Source organism: Lolium rigidum, chromosome 2 (genome assembly GCF_022539505.1).
Source record: "Lolium rigidum isolate FL_2022 chromosome 2, APGP_CSIRO_Lrig_0.1, whole genome shotgun sequence".
NCBI lineage: Eukaryota > Viridiplantae > Streptophyta > Magnoliopsida > Poales > Poaceae > Lolium > Lolium rigidum.
Window position 1 is genome coordinate 14,759,075 of NC_061509.1, and position 13,975 is coordinate 14,773,049.

Here is a 13,975-nt window from a genome sequence, read left to right on the forward strand (position 1 = left end):
TATCTACATATTTAATGTCATAATTCTTGAAAGCAGAGAAATATGAGAATCTGAAATTTTCAAAAATTCAAAAGTGAAGGGAGCACTGACTCCCATGTACACAAAATCTTTCTTCCAACCCTCGTATACACATCTATCTACATATTTAATGTCATAATTCTTGAAAGCAGAGAAATATGAGAATCTGAAATTTTCAAAAATTCAAAAGTGAAGGGAGCACTGACTCCCATGTGCACAAAATCCTTGTCCGGTGGTGTGCTAGTCTAGGTAATGTCAAGTGTTTCACACTACCAGGAGATAGAAAATGGAGTGTTAACATCAGCCACCAAATTAAGTCAAGAGCAGTCAGGATAAGTAGCAGCTGTCGGGATAGTGTTCGCTGATCGGATGGCATATTTACTTCGAGTATATCTTTGGTATGGTATTCCTGTAAACATCTGAACCGTGGCTCAGAAAGGAGGCATTGCTCACAGCAAACCTATTAAGAGATCGAGCAGAAAAATAGCTATAGATCTGCTCAAAGAGGTCAATCGAAAGCCAGCCATGGATCTCGCCTTGGGTGCCATGGGCTCCCTCCTGCCGAAGTTGGGCGAGCTGCTCAAAGAGGAGTACATGATGCAGACAAGCGTGAAGCAAGATATCGAGGCTTTTTCCCGTGAACTGCGGAGCATGCGCGCCGCCCTTCGCAGGGTGGCGGAGGTGCCGAGGGAAGAGCTCGACGAGGAGGTCAAGCTCTGGGCTGGGGATGTCCGGGAGCTGTCCTATGACATGGAGGATGTCGTCGACTCCCTCATCGTGCGTGTCAAAGGCTCTGATCGGGCTGACACCGAGCTGAACATCTTCAGGGAGCTCATGGGCAAGATGGGCAGATTGCTTAAGCAGGGCAAGGCTCGCCGTGAGATTGCAACGGCAATCAGGGGCATCAAGGAGCAGCTCAAGGATGTGGCCACCAGACATCTCTAAAGAGCTCTAAGCTCCCAGTGTTTTGAGACGCTGTGGTTGCTCGGGACGTGTCGTGTTTGTGCTGGTCGGCAGTGTCGGTTTGCTGCTGAATTGACCGTAGTCGGTCTTTCTGTTTTTCTTCTTGCCGAGGTAGTGGTTTCCATTCTTGCGGTGACCTCCTGCTTCTTCACCCTCTGAGCTTCCTTGGTGCGGGCTGCTCTTCGGCGCGGCCGCTGCCCATGTCGTGTTTCGCGGGGCTGCTTGTTCCCCTGTGTTTCCTCTGGTTTATGCTCTGCATTCTTATTCCTTGATGTTGTGGGGGGTGGCTATGGTGGATCGGGTCGGGGTGCCCCTTCGCTGTAGGGACCTCTGCGTTGCTGCTCACCGGTGTGAGTTCATCTCGACCTCCTCTGTTGATTCCCCTCCGCCGCTGCGTTACGCCCCGCAGGCACCCCGCGGCAAACCCTAGCAGCACGCGTCGGCGCTACGGCTCGACCACCCTGCACTGTGCCTGATGATCCAACCTTGGGCTCAATCGACTGATCCTCCGCGCCTTTTTTGGTTAATTGATGTTGCGACTCCTGGTTATCGACCTGCTATTCTTGGCGATGCACATGCTCCGCGGCGGAAGGGGTGGCGGAAGAGGGCTCGGTGGTGGCGCTGATTGGGAGAAGGAGAAGCGGGCCCTTTATGCCACCATCGAGAGCTTCGTTGGCAATGGTTGGAACGGCTTCTGGCACTCCCATCCAGGTTCGTCTCTGTTGGAGCTCCTTCTATTTTTGTACTGTGACAACTCTGTTTTTAGATTTTTGGGTGATGCTGGTTTGGGCAATGGATAGCAGAAACTCACAGTCCATACGTCTGGACCTCTGAAGGGATGAGCTTCTTTGTGAATTTGGTCTGGCCGGTCGCTTCCGAAACCTAAGGCACATGAATCTTGCATCAAATCTGCTGTGCACGAACAATTTGCTCGCGTCCATGGGTGAGTTATCTGCATTGGAGTATGTCAATTTGTCCAGCACCTGTATGTTATGGTACAGTATGTACCTATCAAAATATTTTTTTATTATATCTATGTACTGCATAGAGAAACAAGCTTGAGGACTGAAATAGCAACATCATATGCTCATTAGCTCATAGTTTTTTACGCTGGTACATCTTGCAATCCTTATACTTTGTATGAATGTCTGTAGGTGCATAAAGTATATTACATCATGTTCTCGTGGTCTTTCTTTCTATATCTTTTTAAAATGCTAAAGCTGACCAGGACCCAATCAGATTTTGGTTTGTCTTATGGTGTTGGCAACTCGATTAGTTTCCTGAAAGAGAGGAAAGCTACATGTCATAGCTTTGTCCAATTTTGATCTCTGATGCATCGGTACCATTATGTTTCCTTCATGGCCCTTTTGATTTGATCTTGGACAGTTTGAAACTGGTCGTCTATGCAAATAATTTATTTTCTTTTCCCATATGATTATGAATGCCTTCAACATTGCGCATCAGACCTATTATTTGAATGGCAGCACAAGATTAGTTGAATTAAGGATACGTGACCAAAGAAGAACTTTTTTATTTTTTTTCCTTTGTGGTAATTTAGATGCACGACGGTCTACGTGGGATAGATTTATATACTTAATATGAGGAAGTGAGGATGCATTTTTTTCGGTAAAATATGACAATCAGTTATATGACATAATTGCAGTTGGTGACCCATTAATTTGTAAGCATCATTTTAATTAGTGATATTAGAGTATATCGTGTTGTGATCAGCTTAAAAGAACATTCTTTTTTTCTATTTCGCAAATATTATTTATGCACTTATTTTGAATTTGGTACATTTTTCTGCGGATGGTAGCGGACATCATGAATTAAATATTGATTGTCAGCTTGAATTACTAGAAAATAGTAGAGATTTTCTCTACATATCTGCCTTTATGGGATCTAATCTAAGCATTTCTTGAAAAGCTATCTTTGTTTTGTATAAGGTTTCAACAAGCTAATTTGAGGTAACAGATCAGATTTCCTTTCTAGCTACCTTCTCTACAAAGTCAGTTTATCGGGCTCATTTCAAAGCAAAGATTTTATGCGACACAACCGAAGGCAATTTGGGGTTCATGGGAGCCTCTTGGTGTAAGCTCGCCATGTGGTTATTCATCATTGGTAGAGTATGGACTGCAGATCACCTGGTTAGAAGAGGTTTACCTCATAAGCTCGCTATATGGTGTAAGCTAACTTCTCTACATTTGCGTTTTGTAATTTAGAAGAAGAAAATGTTCATCACATTTTTATTACCTGTATGGTCGTTAATATTATCTGGAGCTCAATTCCAAACTAGGCAAAGCTGCAACAAGTTATTCCCACCATGGATCAATCACTTCATAAATGGTGGCAATATGATGGACTCAACCTACCCAAACAAACCCCGTCCAAGTTGAACTCTCTGGTAATGTTAACTGCATGCTCTGTTTGGTATAAGATAAACACAAGAGTGTTTGAGAATTGCTTCAATCTGATTCAACTGCTTACTGACTAGATCAAAGAAGAAGCAAGGCAATGAGAGTTGGTGAGCGCAGGTCGTTTTCAGTTGCAGTAGGGAGACAACTGTAGCTGTGTTATGTGTCTGTAATCCCCTGTTTCTGTTTGTACAGGTCGCCCCCTGATCTTTGTTTGTTTGCTATAAACTCTCTTTGTAACTTTCAGCCTTCCTCCGACGAGCGCCGTTGTCGCCTTCGACTCACGGCCACCTCCTCCTTCCGACAAGACACCAATCTGCCACTCTGAGGTGAGCAGATCGAACTTGCCTGAGATTTGCTTTCCGATTCTGCCAGTCTTAGGTTGATTTCATGGCCCTGACCGTTCCGACACTCAGGGGTGCACACACTAGGATCTTAGCTAAATAGGAGCAATCAACCTGCAGATTCGTCAGCGTATTCATGTTTTCAGTTGCCTAAGGGATAGGGCTCTCTAGGCGCATGTGTCCTCTCTCTGTCCTTTCAATATCACCTTGGGTTTAGCAATGACATACAAACAGCTTGGTCTTTCTTGAGTTATATTGTAAGAACTGCAGGGGTGTTTTAGTTTAGCTGAAATCAGTGAACATTTAACAGTAAGTGCAGTTCCGTTTTGTTCAGGACATCATATTGCTATATGCTACCAAAGTTTCTTAAATCTGACCCAAGTGAGGCTATAGCATAAGCAGTAGCACATCTACGAATGATGACTAGATGCTGAATACATCTCCAATTTGTCAAAGCATAATAGGTCTGTTGTTGAATGGAAAATAAGCTACTAATGAACAATGCGTGGACCAATATTTTTTGACTTTACATGTAGGAGTATGCATGGATCCCTGGAATGTGCTCTTCACTTGGTATCTACGCTCAATTTCATTGGTAATATTTTTACCAAAAAATAACCTATTTCTCATGTGTGGGTTTCAGTTGCTATACATCAGAAGACAATAGGATATAACTTCTCTTTGTTCTCACCTTCATTAGGTTGCTGCTCTAAAATCTATTGGGTCGATAATTGATGATTGATTCTTTCAAATGATTCATACCAACCTGCTCCATCTTCACAGTTCAGTGGTAGGGTATTGCTTGGCAGCTCAATGAGATCAGCCATATAGTTGCAAAACTGATGTATAAAGGAAACATCTACATCAGATCTGTTTCCTCCCTTCTCAACCTCAAGTTAAGCCGAGCCCAAGCAACTTGAGATTCGAGGAAGAAGCCATAGTAGAAGGAGGAAGGAAACATATAGTGATTGACTGGTTGTTATGATAATATAATAAGGATTGACTGGTTGTTATGATAATATAATAAGGTGTGCCTCTTCTTTATACAGTTTTATTGCATTAGCGTGGAATGCTACCAGGTATGCAACCTTTAGGCACAACAAATTACTCTTGTTTCTTAAAATGATTAGATTATCTGGTTATAGTCAAGAAACGTAGAAAAAAATCTGACATGTTTATGTATTTTAAAATCTGACATGTTTCTTAAAATGTAACTCACGATGTTCTAATTGTGTGTGGAAATTTTAGTGTTTTCAGATATATTTTTTGTATATAGTCGTTAATTCTAAGTCATTATCTTCAATACTACAAAGTAGCTCATATTACTTTGAAACATTTTGCCTTAGAGGTTTATTTGTATGTATCATATCGTGATTCATCTCTTAATGCCACTACAATGTTCATCTCAGGATACTGACCTTTACTTCCATTATAGTTCAAAATTACTTTGTTTCTATTAATGCAACACTCCATCTTTATATTGCTCTATAAACTGTTGGACTAGAATGTAAATACAACGATAGTGAATTCATACTTTTGTATGGTACTTGATTTTTTTTTATTAAACTAACTAAACCTAAAATCACTCCTTCCTGTAATTCTTGGCCATCTTAATTATATTCTATTTGTCTTAGGATATCAGTTTTTCAATGCCAGTGGGAATCAAATTTCAGATGATGAATTCAGATAACTTCCCACTGTTGTCTTTGCCGTTTGATTTGTCTTTCATGGATACCTACTAATCATGGCATGGGAGGGCAGATTGTAATGTCATTAGGAGGATAGTGATTGGTTATTGGTACTTTCTGGCCTGTTGGTTATTGAATTGGTACTCAATAATCATCGGTACAGTGATCAACGGATTTGAGCGCTTTAGCTTTGTTCGTGAGAAGAGATTCTCAAATGACCATCCTCACATAATGGAGTAGAAACTGCACCTGCTCAAGTCCCGAATTGAATTGACCACCTCAAGGCAGTCTGAAGCAACCTGGAGGCGTTGTTAGTTGCAGATTGACTGCAAGAGCTAAACTCTGGACATGCCATAGTTTCCAGTGATGCTGGGTCTGAAATGCCAGGTACAGCCAGAACAAAAGCATCACTAAAACCATTCTACCATTTTCATGCTCGAAACCGCAGCATCCACATTGATCTTCATATGATTGCTTGGAGAGGCAACCCAGATCCCTGCTTGGACAGGGGGTGCTACTGGCATCCTTGGTTTTTTGGAAGTCTGTACAATGTCGAGTTCAGCAAGATATAACTTGTGATGAAACCAAATATAGAAAATGGGCTCTGAAAAATGTCTTCATGAGTGTCCTTTCTTATATTTAAATGACAACAACAAAGAATGGCGCGGCAAGACGCGCTTGGTCCATCTAGTAAGAGGTACAAAGCTGATGGTGCTTTTGCTAATCTAGCTGCAGCCTCAAGGATCACCACCGTTGACCCTCTCCTTGTGGCTCTGTACGAAGACAAGGAAAGGATTGTTGGGATTGAAAATGCAAGGGACAAGCTAATTGAGAAGCTCTGTTTGAATGATGATGTATCCAAACAACCCAAGATACTTTCCATTGTTGGATTTGGAGGACTTGGGAAGACAACTCTCTCCAAAGCCATCTATGATAAGGTTCGATCAGGTTTTGATTGTACGGCTTTTGTGTCGGTGTCTCGGAGTCCTGACATCAAGAAAGTTTTAAAAGAACTTCTGTTTGAAGTTGACAAGCAACGATATATGAGTTTGAGTGGTGCCACACTAAACGAAAAACAGCTCATTGATCAACTCCAAGAATCGCTAGGGTCCAAGAGGTACATTCACACCCCAAATTCTGAACCCAACTTATCCTAGCTAGCTTGTTAGCACATATGGCATCTATGTACAGAGATTGCATGTCTGTTAATTTCTACTATATGCTCCACATCATGGAACCTAAAAAAGATGTTTACTTGAGTATGGTAAAAGAGGTTGGCATAAAAAATTCTAGAATTCTCCAATAGACATGGATTTCAAATGGTTGTTTTATAGTGTGGTATAATAGTAATAGACAATATTTCTGGATCCAAAAGAATGTATATCTTCTCACTGAAGTAAAAAAGAAATGACATTATTTTTCAGTTAGTATGTTCATGATGTTGCTAATATAAGAACATATGATTTGATATGTGGACCATGGAGTCTGTGATATGTTCATAGTGTGGGTCAATAATCAAGATTGTTACCTCTTAGGAGACGTGTAACAAATTCTATCTTTCAATAAAATGAAACGCAAAGAGTCCATTGCGTTTTCTCGAAAATAAAATAAAACATGCAAGTGTGAGAGTGTATTAAATAGTTCATCTTCCCAGTGGGTATGTGGAACTTATAACTAGATATACGGAAACTCGTAGCGGTGTGCCAACTTTGAGCTTTGAAGAAAGTCCACTTCTCGTCCTTGAATTCTTTGGAAAGTTTACTTTTCGTCCTAAAAATTATTACTTTTTAGTTTAAAACGAACCCTGAACTCTCAGAATAGTCCAATTCATCCCTTTTCGGTTGAATTGAGAAAATCGATGACGTGGAAAGAAGAAACAGTCAACCAACCGAATTGGTTTTGAACCAGTCCAAGCACAAGATACCCAACATCTTAATGCAAAAAAATGAAACCCCTGTGTCCCAGAACAAGCTCTCGCTCGGTTTCTCCCTCTCCAAATTCACTTGAAGCATTGCGCCATGAAGGACTCTTGCTTTGCCCATCAGCATCGTCCTGCCTCTCTGCCCTTGCACTGTTGCCTTGAGTGTTTGGCCACCCACGGCAGATATTTGCCAGGCTCAACCAGGATAAGGACCGAAAGTGAATGATTCTAATTGTTCAAGGTTCATCTTGAACCAGACGGAAGTTCTAAGACCAAAAGTGAACTTTCAGTAGAATTCAAGGACTAAAAGTGGACTTTCTTCTTGGGATTTCTTTTCAATGAAAAGTTTTGGGGAGCACTTCCAACTGACTTCTTGGACCTCATAAATTGCAGAATTGAACTTTAAACATAAATTCACATAGATCTAAAAAATGGTCAGGTTCAAGCCACACCTCCTTGCTTGAACAGTCTGTAAATTCTTGCGACCCAAGAAACAAATTATACATTTGTTTTTACCCTCCATAAACGAACTCAATACCTATATGAAAAGTATATAAGATTCTATCAAATAGGAACACACAAGACACCCACATAGATTTCTCGCATGCAAACCTGTAATTAAATCCAGATCTGGCACCTCGACGGTCATCAGAATTAATCTAAACTTGCCAACCATATATTAAGTTAGCACATGCTGTGCTAGGACTACAAATCAAGATGAGCTTGCAGTGTTGGTTTCCCTGTATATATATTAGCCCGATTCTGGTTCTTACAAGAGCTGATACTAATTTGGAGGATATGATGAGGACGTTATCATTTAACTATTATGAGGGCATGTTTTTATACTTTCTCGGGGAATTGTTGCCTTGGAGATGAGTTCCTAGAAGTCTTAGTGTGGTGCTGGTTGCTATCTTTTTTAGTCGAGTTGGTCACATGTGGGTAGAATCCATGTTCTTAACAACTTCTATTGAGCACCGAAAAGTGTTAAGTTAATAAAAATGAACTAATCTAGTCGAGTTTGCCTCTAATGGCTTTCCTTTGTCATGTTTTATACTTCCTTATGTAACAGAGTAAACCTTGTTCTTCAATGAATAATACAATCTTTGGATCATTGGTGTAATTTTCATGATTTTCTCTTTTGTAGGTATTTCATCGTTGTTGATGATATATGGGATGTAAGTGCATGGAAAACAATCAGATATGCTCTGATGCATAGTGAATGTGGAAGCAGAATAATCACTACTACCCGCAATATCAATGTTTCTAAAGAATGCTCCTCTCATAATGATGATATGGTTCATAACATGAAACCTCTCTCTGATGGCGACTCTCAGAGACTCTTCTATAACAGAATATTCCTAGGAGATAAGATGTGCCCTCCTGAATTACAGGAAGTATCGATGAATATCTTGAAGAAATGTGCCGAGGTACCATTGGCTATTATTACTTTAGCCAGTCATCTGGCTAGTAATAGACAAATAAAACCCATTAGTGAATGGTATGTTTTGCTCAACTCTATTGGTAGTGGAATTACAAAAGGAGATACAAATTTGGAGGAGATGAGGAGGATATTATCTTTTAGCTATCATGATCTCCCTTCTCATCTGAAGACTTGTCTATTATATTTAAGTATATTTCCAGAAGACTGTAGCATTGACAGAGACCGATTAATAAGAAGATGGATTGCTGAAGGTCTTATCCAAGGGGACAACTTATATGAGATCGGATTGAGTTACTTCAACGAGCTTCTCAACAGAAGCATGATACAACTGTCAGATTTTGATTGTTATGGTGAGCCAAGAACATGCCGTGTACATGATATAATGCTCGATCTTATATGTGACTTGGCTAGTGAAGAAAACTTTGTCACTATAATGGATTTTACCAAGGTAAATACACCTTTCAAAAGAAAGGTCCGGAGATTGTCTGTCCAAAAGGAAGAGCTCGCAAACACTCAGCTAGTAACCAGTAGCATCTCACAAGTGAGATCCTACACCATTTTTAGTCCTGCTATTAATCAGATGCTTCCTCTATCACTATTTGAAGTTCTGCGTGTCTTGGACCTAGAAGGTTGTAATCTTGTGGAAAGTGACCAGCTTAACCTTCGTTGTGTTGGTGATTTATTGCACATGAGATACCTTGACTAAGGAATACAAAACTCCGAAAGATCCCAGAGGAAATAGGAAAGCTATTGTTTTTACAGACATTGGATTTGCGAGGGTTAGATAAGCACGCTGAAGAATTTCCGGCAAGTATTGTCCGGCTTAGAAATCTGATGTACTTGTACGTTGATGGTACACATCTGCCAGTAGGGTATAAGAATCTGACATCCCTCGAACAGCTAGGCAAGCCACGCTTTACAGAAGATGATGATCCGGAAGAGCTGCGCTACCTGACCGAGCTGAGGGGGTTGGAGTTTCATTTACCATCAATGTATCCTCCGGAGAAACTTCTTATTCTGTTGGAGTCTTTAGGCAAACTGCACAAACTACACCATCTGTATATGGCAACTGATGGTGAGAACATTGATAACTTGGGGGACTGGGTGCCCTCTTCACTACAACTCCGATTCCTTCGGTTGGGCGGATGGTACGAGACGATGCCGACAAGGATTATTTCTTCATCATTTCCTCTTCTCTCCTTGCTGTGTATAAAAGTCCATCAAGTGCGACTGGAGGACATTCAAGTCCTTGGGACTCTACCGGCTCTTCGTGATCTCCGTCTGCAGTCTGACGAGGACACCTCTACGGAAGAACAGTGTGCAACAGAGAGGTCGTTCATGCTTAGCGCTGTTGCATTCTCTTGTGCGAGAAGGTTCTCGTTCCAGAATGTTTTGTTTGCTCCCTATATGTTCCCACGAGGAGCTATGCCCAAAGTTCAGCGCCTTGATTTTGGCCTCCTGGCGTCGGACATCCTCGGTGGTAGTGACTGGGAGTCCTGCTTAAGGAACCTCCCTTCTCTCCAGACTGTATGGATTAAGCTTTATAGTGAGGAAGGCAGCAGGCACAGAAGCGGTGGCTGCTGTGAAGAGAGCGGCGTCTGACCATCCCAACCGTCTTGAAGCATATTTCAAGTAGAGGCCCACAGGCTGAAGCAGTACAGCCTCCGCCCAGGCAAACGTGTGTGTATTCCCATAATCCATTCCAATACATATGCATTCTCTTGCAGCAGATGCTGCCTTTAATTTGTCTGAATTACCTTGTTTTTTGGGGGGCTTCACTCTTTCTCCTTGTTTTGCCAACTGCAGCCCCAGGATCAAGGACGACCCAGGGATAAGATCCAGCTTGCAGGTAGCGTGTTTTCTGTAATTAGTTCATCATCGTCTATTTTTAATCGTAAATTTGCAACCCCGTTTTTTTTCGATAAAGGATGTTTTATTACTTAGATAAGCAATTACATCCAGCCTCTGCATAACCAGGATGCACACAGCTGTTTCAATAGTCCAGAGCGAGTAATAAAAGGAAAAAGGCGAAATACATATCGAGACGATAAACTATATAACGCCTAAGCCGAGTGTGGAGCTTCAATCCGTAGACTATGCTGCCACCCATGTCGGGAAAAAGTATCCCTCGCCGTAGCCTCCAACCGTGTACGGACCTCCGTAAATAGGTCTCGGTTCTCCGCCCGCCGAAGAGGTAACCATGAACGGAGAATACCCGTACATCCGTAGATGACCTGCAACAAAGAACAGTTTTTATCGTTAAAAATCTTGTCATTTCTACATAGCCATAGCGCCCGGATAACTGCAAGCGCCCCCACCCTAAGAAGCAACTTAAACCTTGAATCAACACCATGAAGCCAATTGCCAAAGACATTTGCCACACTAGTCGGGGATACAGGGTAGACGCTACTTGGATGATCGACCATATAGATTTCGCAAAACTGCACTTGGAAGAAAAGGTGTTTGATGGTTTCGTCATGATGACGAGAAAACACACCGTGAATTTCCGTGCCAATTCCGCTTAACAAGATTATCTTTAGTAAGAATAACTCCTCGACGAAGGTACCATCCAAAAATCTTGATTTTTAATGGTATATTCATCTTCCAAATTTTCTTATTGTTATCAACTCGGTAAATCAGAATGGAGGATTGCATTGTATAAAGATTTAACCGAAAAAGAGCCATCTACATGGAGATTCCATCTAAATTCATCCGGTTCAGGTGATAATTGAATATCACCCAACCGCTGAACTAGAGCATTCCATGCCGTTAGCCTTTGTCCAAGTAAAACCCGTCTGAACGTCACATTCGGAGGTGAGGTAGCCATGACGGTAGCAATGGTATCACCTTTGCGACGAACAATACTATACAAAGCAGGATATTGTTCACTCAGGGAAGCATTGTCCAACCAAACATCTTCCCAGAAACGTATCTGTGCTCCATTCTTAATAGAAAAAGTACCATGACGAAAGAAAATATTTTTCGTTGCCATGAGACCAGCCCGAAGTGAGAGTCCCGGGTTTCCAAACCACTTGGGAGAGCGTCTTCGAGCCAATATACTTTCTCCGGAGAATAGTTTGCCAAGTCCCGTTCTCGGTAAGAAGCTTAAAAAGCCATTTACCTAGCGAGAGCAGAATTCTTAACCTCCAGGTCATGAATTCCAAGTCCGCCCCGATCTTTGGGACTACACACTATACTCCATTTAACCAATCGATATTTCTTTTTCTCGCTGTCCCCTTGCCAAAAGAATCTGGATCGATAATAATCGAGTTTATGCAGAATTCCTTTCGGCAGGAGGAAGAATGATAACATATACGGTACCATATTTGTTAGTACCGAGTTAATGAGTACCAATCTTCCTCCTATGGACAGCAATTTGCCTTTCCAACTACTAAGGCGTTTCCGTAATCTTTCTTCCACAATCTTCCATTCAGCAAGGGTAAGTCTCCGATAGTGAATCGGGATACCCAAATACCGAATAGGGAAATGGCCCTGCCCACAACCAAACAACTCAGTGTACTGAGTCATATCGTTTTGGGCCTCACCGAAACAGAACCTCTTATGGAAATTAATTTTCAATCCCGACAATTGCTCGAAGGCTGCTAAAATTAATTTGAGATTACGAGCTTTTTCGAGATTATGATCCATAAAAAGAATTGCGTCATCGGCATATTGAAGGATAGATAAACCCCCATCAACCAAATGTGGGATCACACCTTCAATTTGACCATCGGACTTGGCACGCTCTATGAGTATTGCCAAGCATATCCGCTACAATGTTGAATAACATTGGTGATAGCGGATCGCCTTGGCGTAACCCCTTTCGTGTCTGAAAATAGTGGCCGGTGTCGTCATTGACCCTAATTGCCACGCTACCTCCATACACAAAATCGTAAATTAGAGCACGCCACTCAGGAGAAAAACCTTTCATCCTGAGTGTCTGTTGTAGGAAAGACCATTTGACCTTATCATATGCCTTTTCGAAATCTAATTTTAAAATTACCCCACTAAGTTTCTTGGAATGCATCTCATGTACCGTCTCATGCAGAACTGCCACTCCATCAAGGATATTCCTTCCTTGCATGAAAGCGATCCGAGAAGGTTGGACCACATGATCCGCGACCGTATTCAGTCTAATGGTGGCCACTTTCGTGAAATTTTTGAAACTGACGTTTAAGAGGCAAATAGGTCTATATTGTTGAATCCTTTCTGCCTCATTAACCTTCGGTAACAAAATTACTTCACCAAAATTTAGACGAAATAGTTCTAGTTGTCCTGTGTGAAGATCATCGAACAAATCTAGAAGATCCAATTTGATAGTATCCCGTAAAGTTTGATAAAACTCCGCTGGGAAACCATCCGGACCCGGTGCTTTATTGCACTCCATTTGGAAAATTGCCTTCTTAACCTCATCCTCGGAATAAGGCGCAGTTAAGAGGCCATTTTCCTCCGGAGAAACTTGGGGTATATCGTCCGTGCGGTCCTCATTAAGGGAGAAAGAACTTTCCTCCGAAGGCCCAAACAGATCCTTATAGTAATTAGTAATGTAAGATTTGAGTTGATCGTGCCCTTCAATAACCCCTTCATCTTGGATGAGAGAATGAATACGTTTTTTCCGATGCCTTCCATTGGCTAAGCCATGAAAATATCGTGTATTCGAATCCCCTTCCAAAATGAATTTGGCCTTTGATCGTTGATACCATTTGAGTTCCTCTTCGCGAAGAAGGCTCGCTATCTCGCGCATTGGATTGATTCTTGAGGTCAATCTCTTGCGTGGATAACGGTCTCAATTCCGCTAGGGCCTCTAGGTCATCGATCACATGTGAAAGACGAATCTTCTCTTTCTTAAGAAAACCAGCCGTATGGGCAGCCCAACCCGTGAGATGTTTACGCGTAGCGCGCATTTTATTATTCCATCTCGATATCGGATTGTTGCCCTCGATCGGTCTTTCCCACACCCTCTTAACCATCTCGTGAAATCCATCTCGTTGTAACCAACCTAGTTCAAATTTGAACGGTCGCTTACAAACCCGACGTGGATTCCCGGTGGTTAAAAGAATGGGAGCATGGTCGGACAGTTTTTCAATACGCTCTAGGGCGCGGACGGACACCATGGGGTATTGATTCTCCCATTCGGTATCCATCAACACACGATCTAGTTTCTCGTATGTAGGCTCGGGCAAGCT

At 41.9% G+C, this 13,975-nt stretch overlaps 1 protein-coding gene across 1 annotated transcript; it reads left to right on the top strand.

Annotated features, from left to right (window-relative positions):
• Window positions 1–511: 511 nt before the first annotated feature.
• Window positions 512–9,606, top strand: LOC124685997 (disease resistance protein RGA5-like). Its single transcript, XM_047220013.1, has 3 exons — window positions 512–956; window positions 6,119–6,544; window positions 8,493–9,606. The coding sequence occupies exons 1-3, from the start codon at window positions 544–546 to the stop codon at window positions 9,493–9,495; spliced, it is 1,842 nt and encodes a 613-aa protein (XP_047075969.1). The 5' UTR covers window positions 512–543; the 3' UTR covers window positions 9,496–9,606.
• Window positions 9,607–13,975: the final 4,369 nt, after the last annotated feature.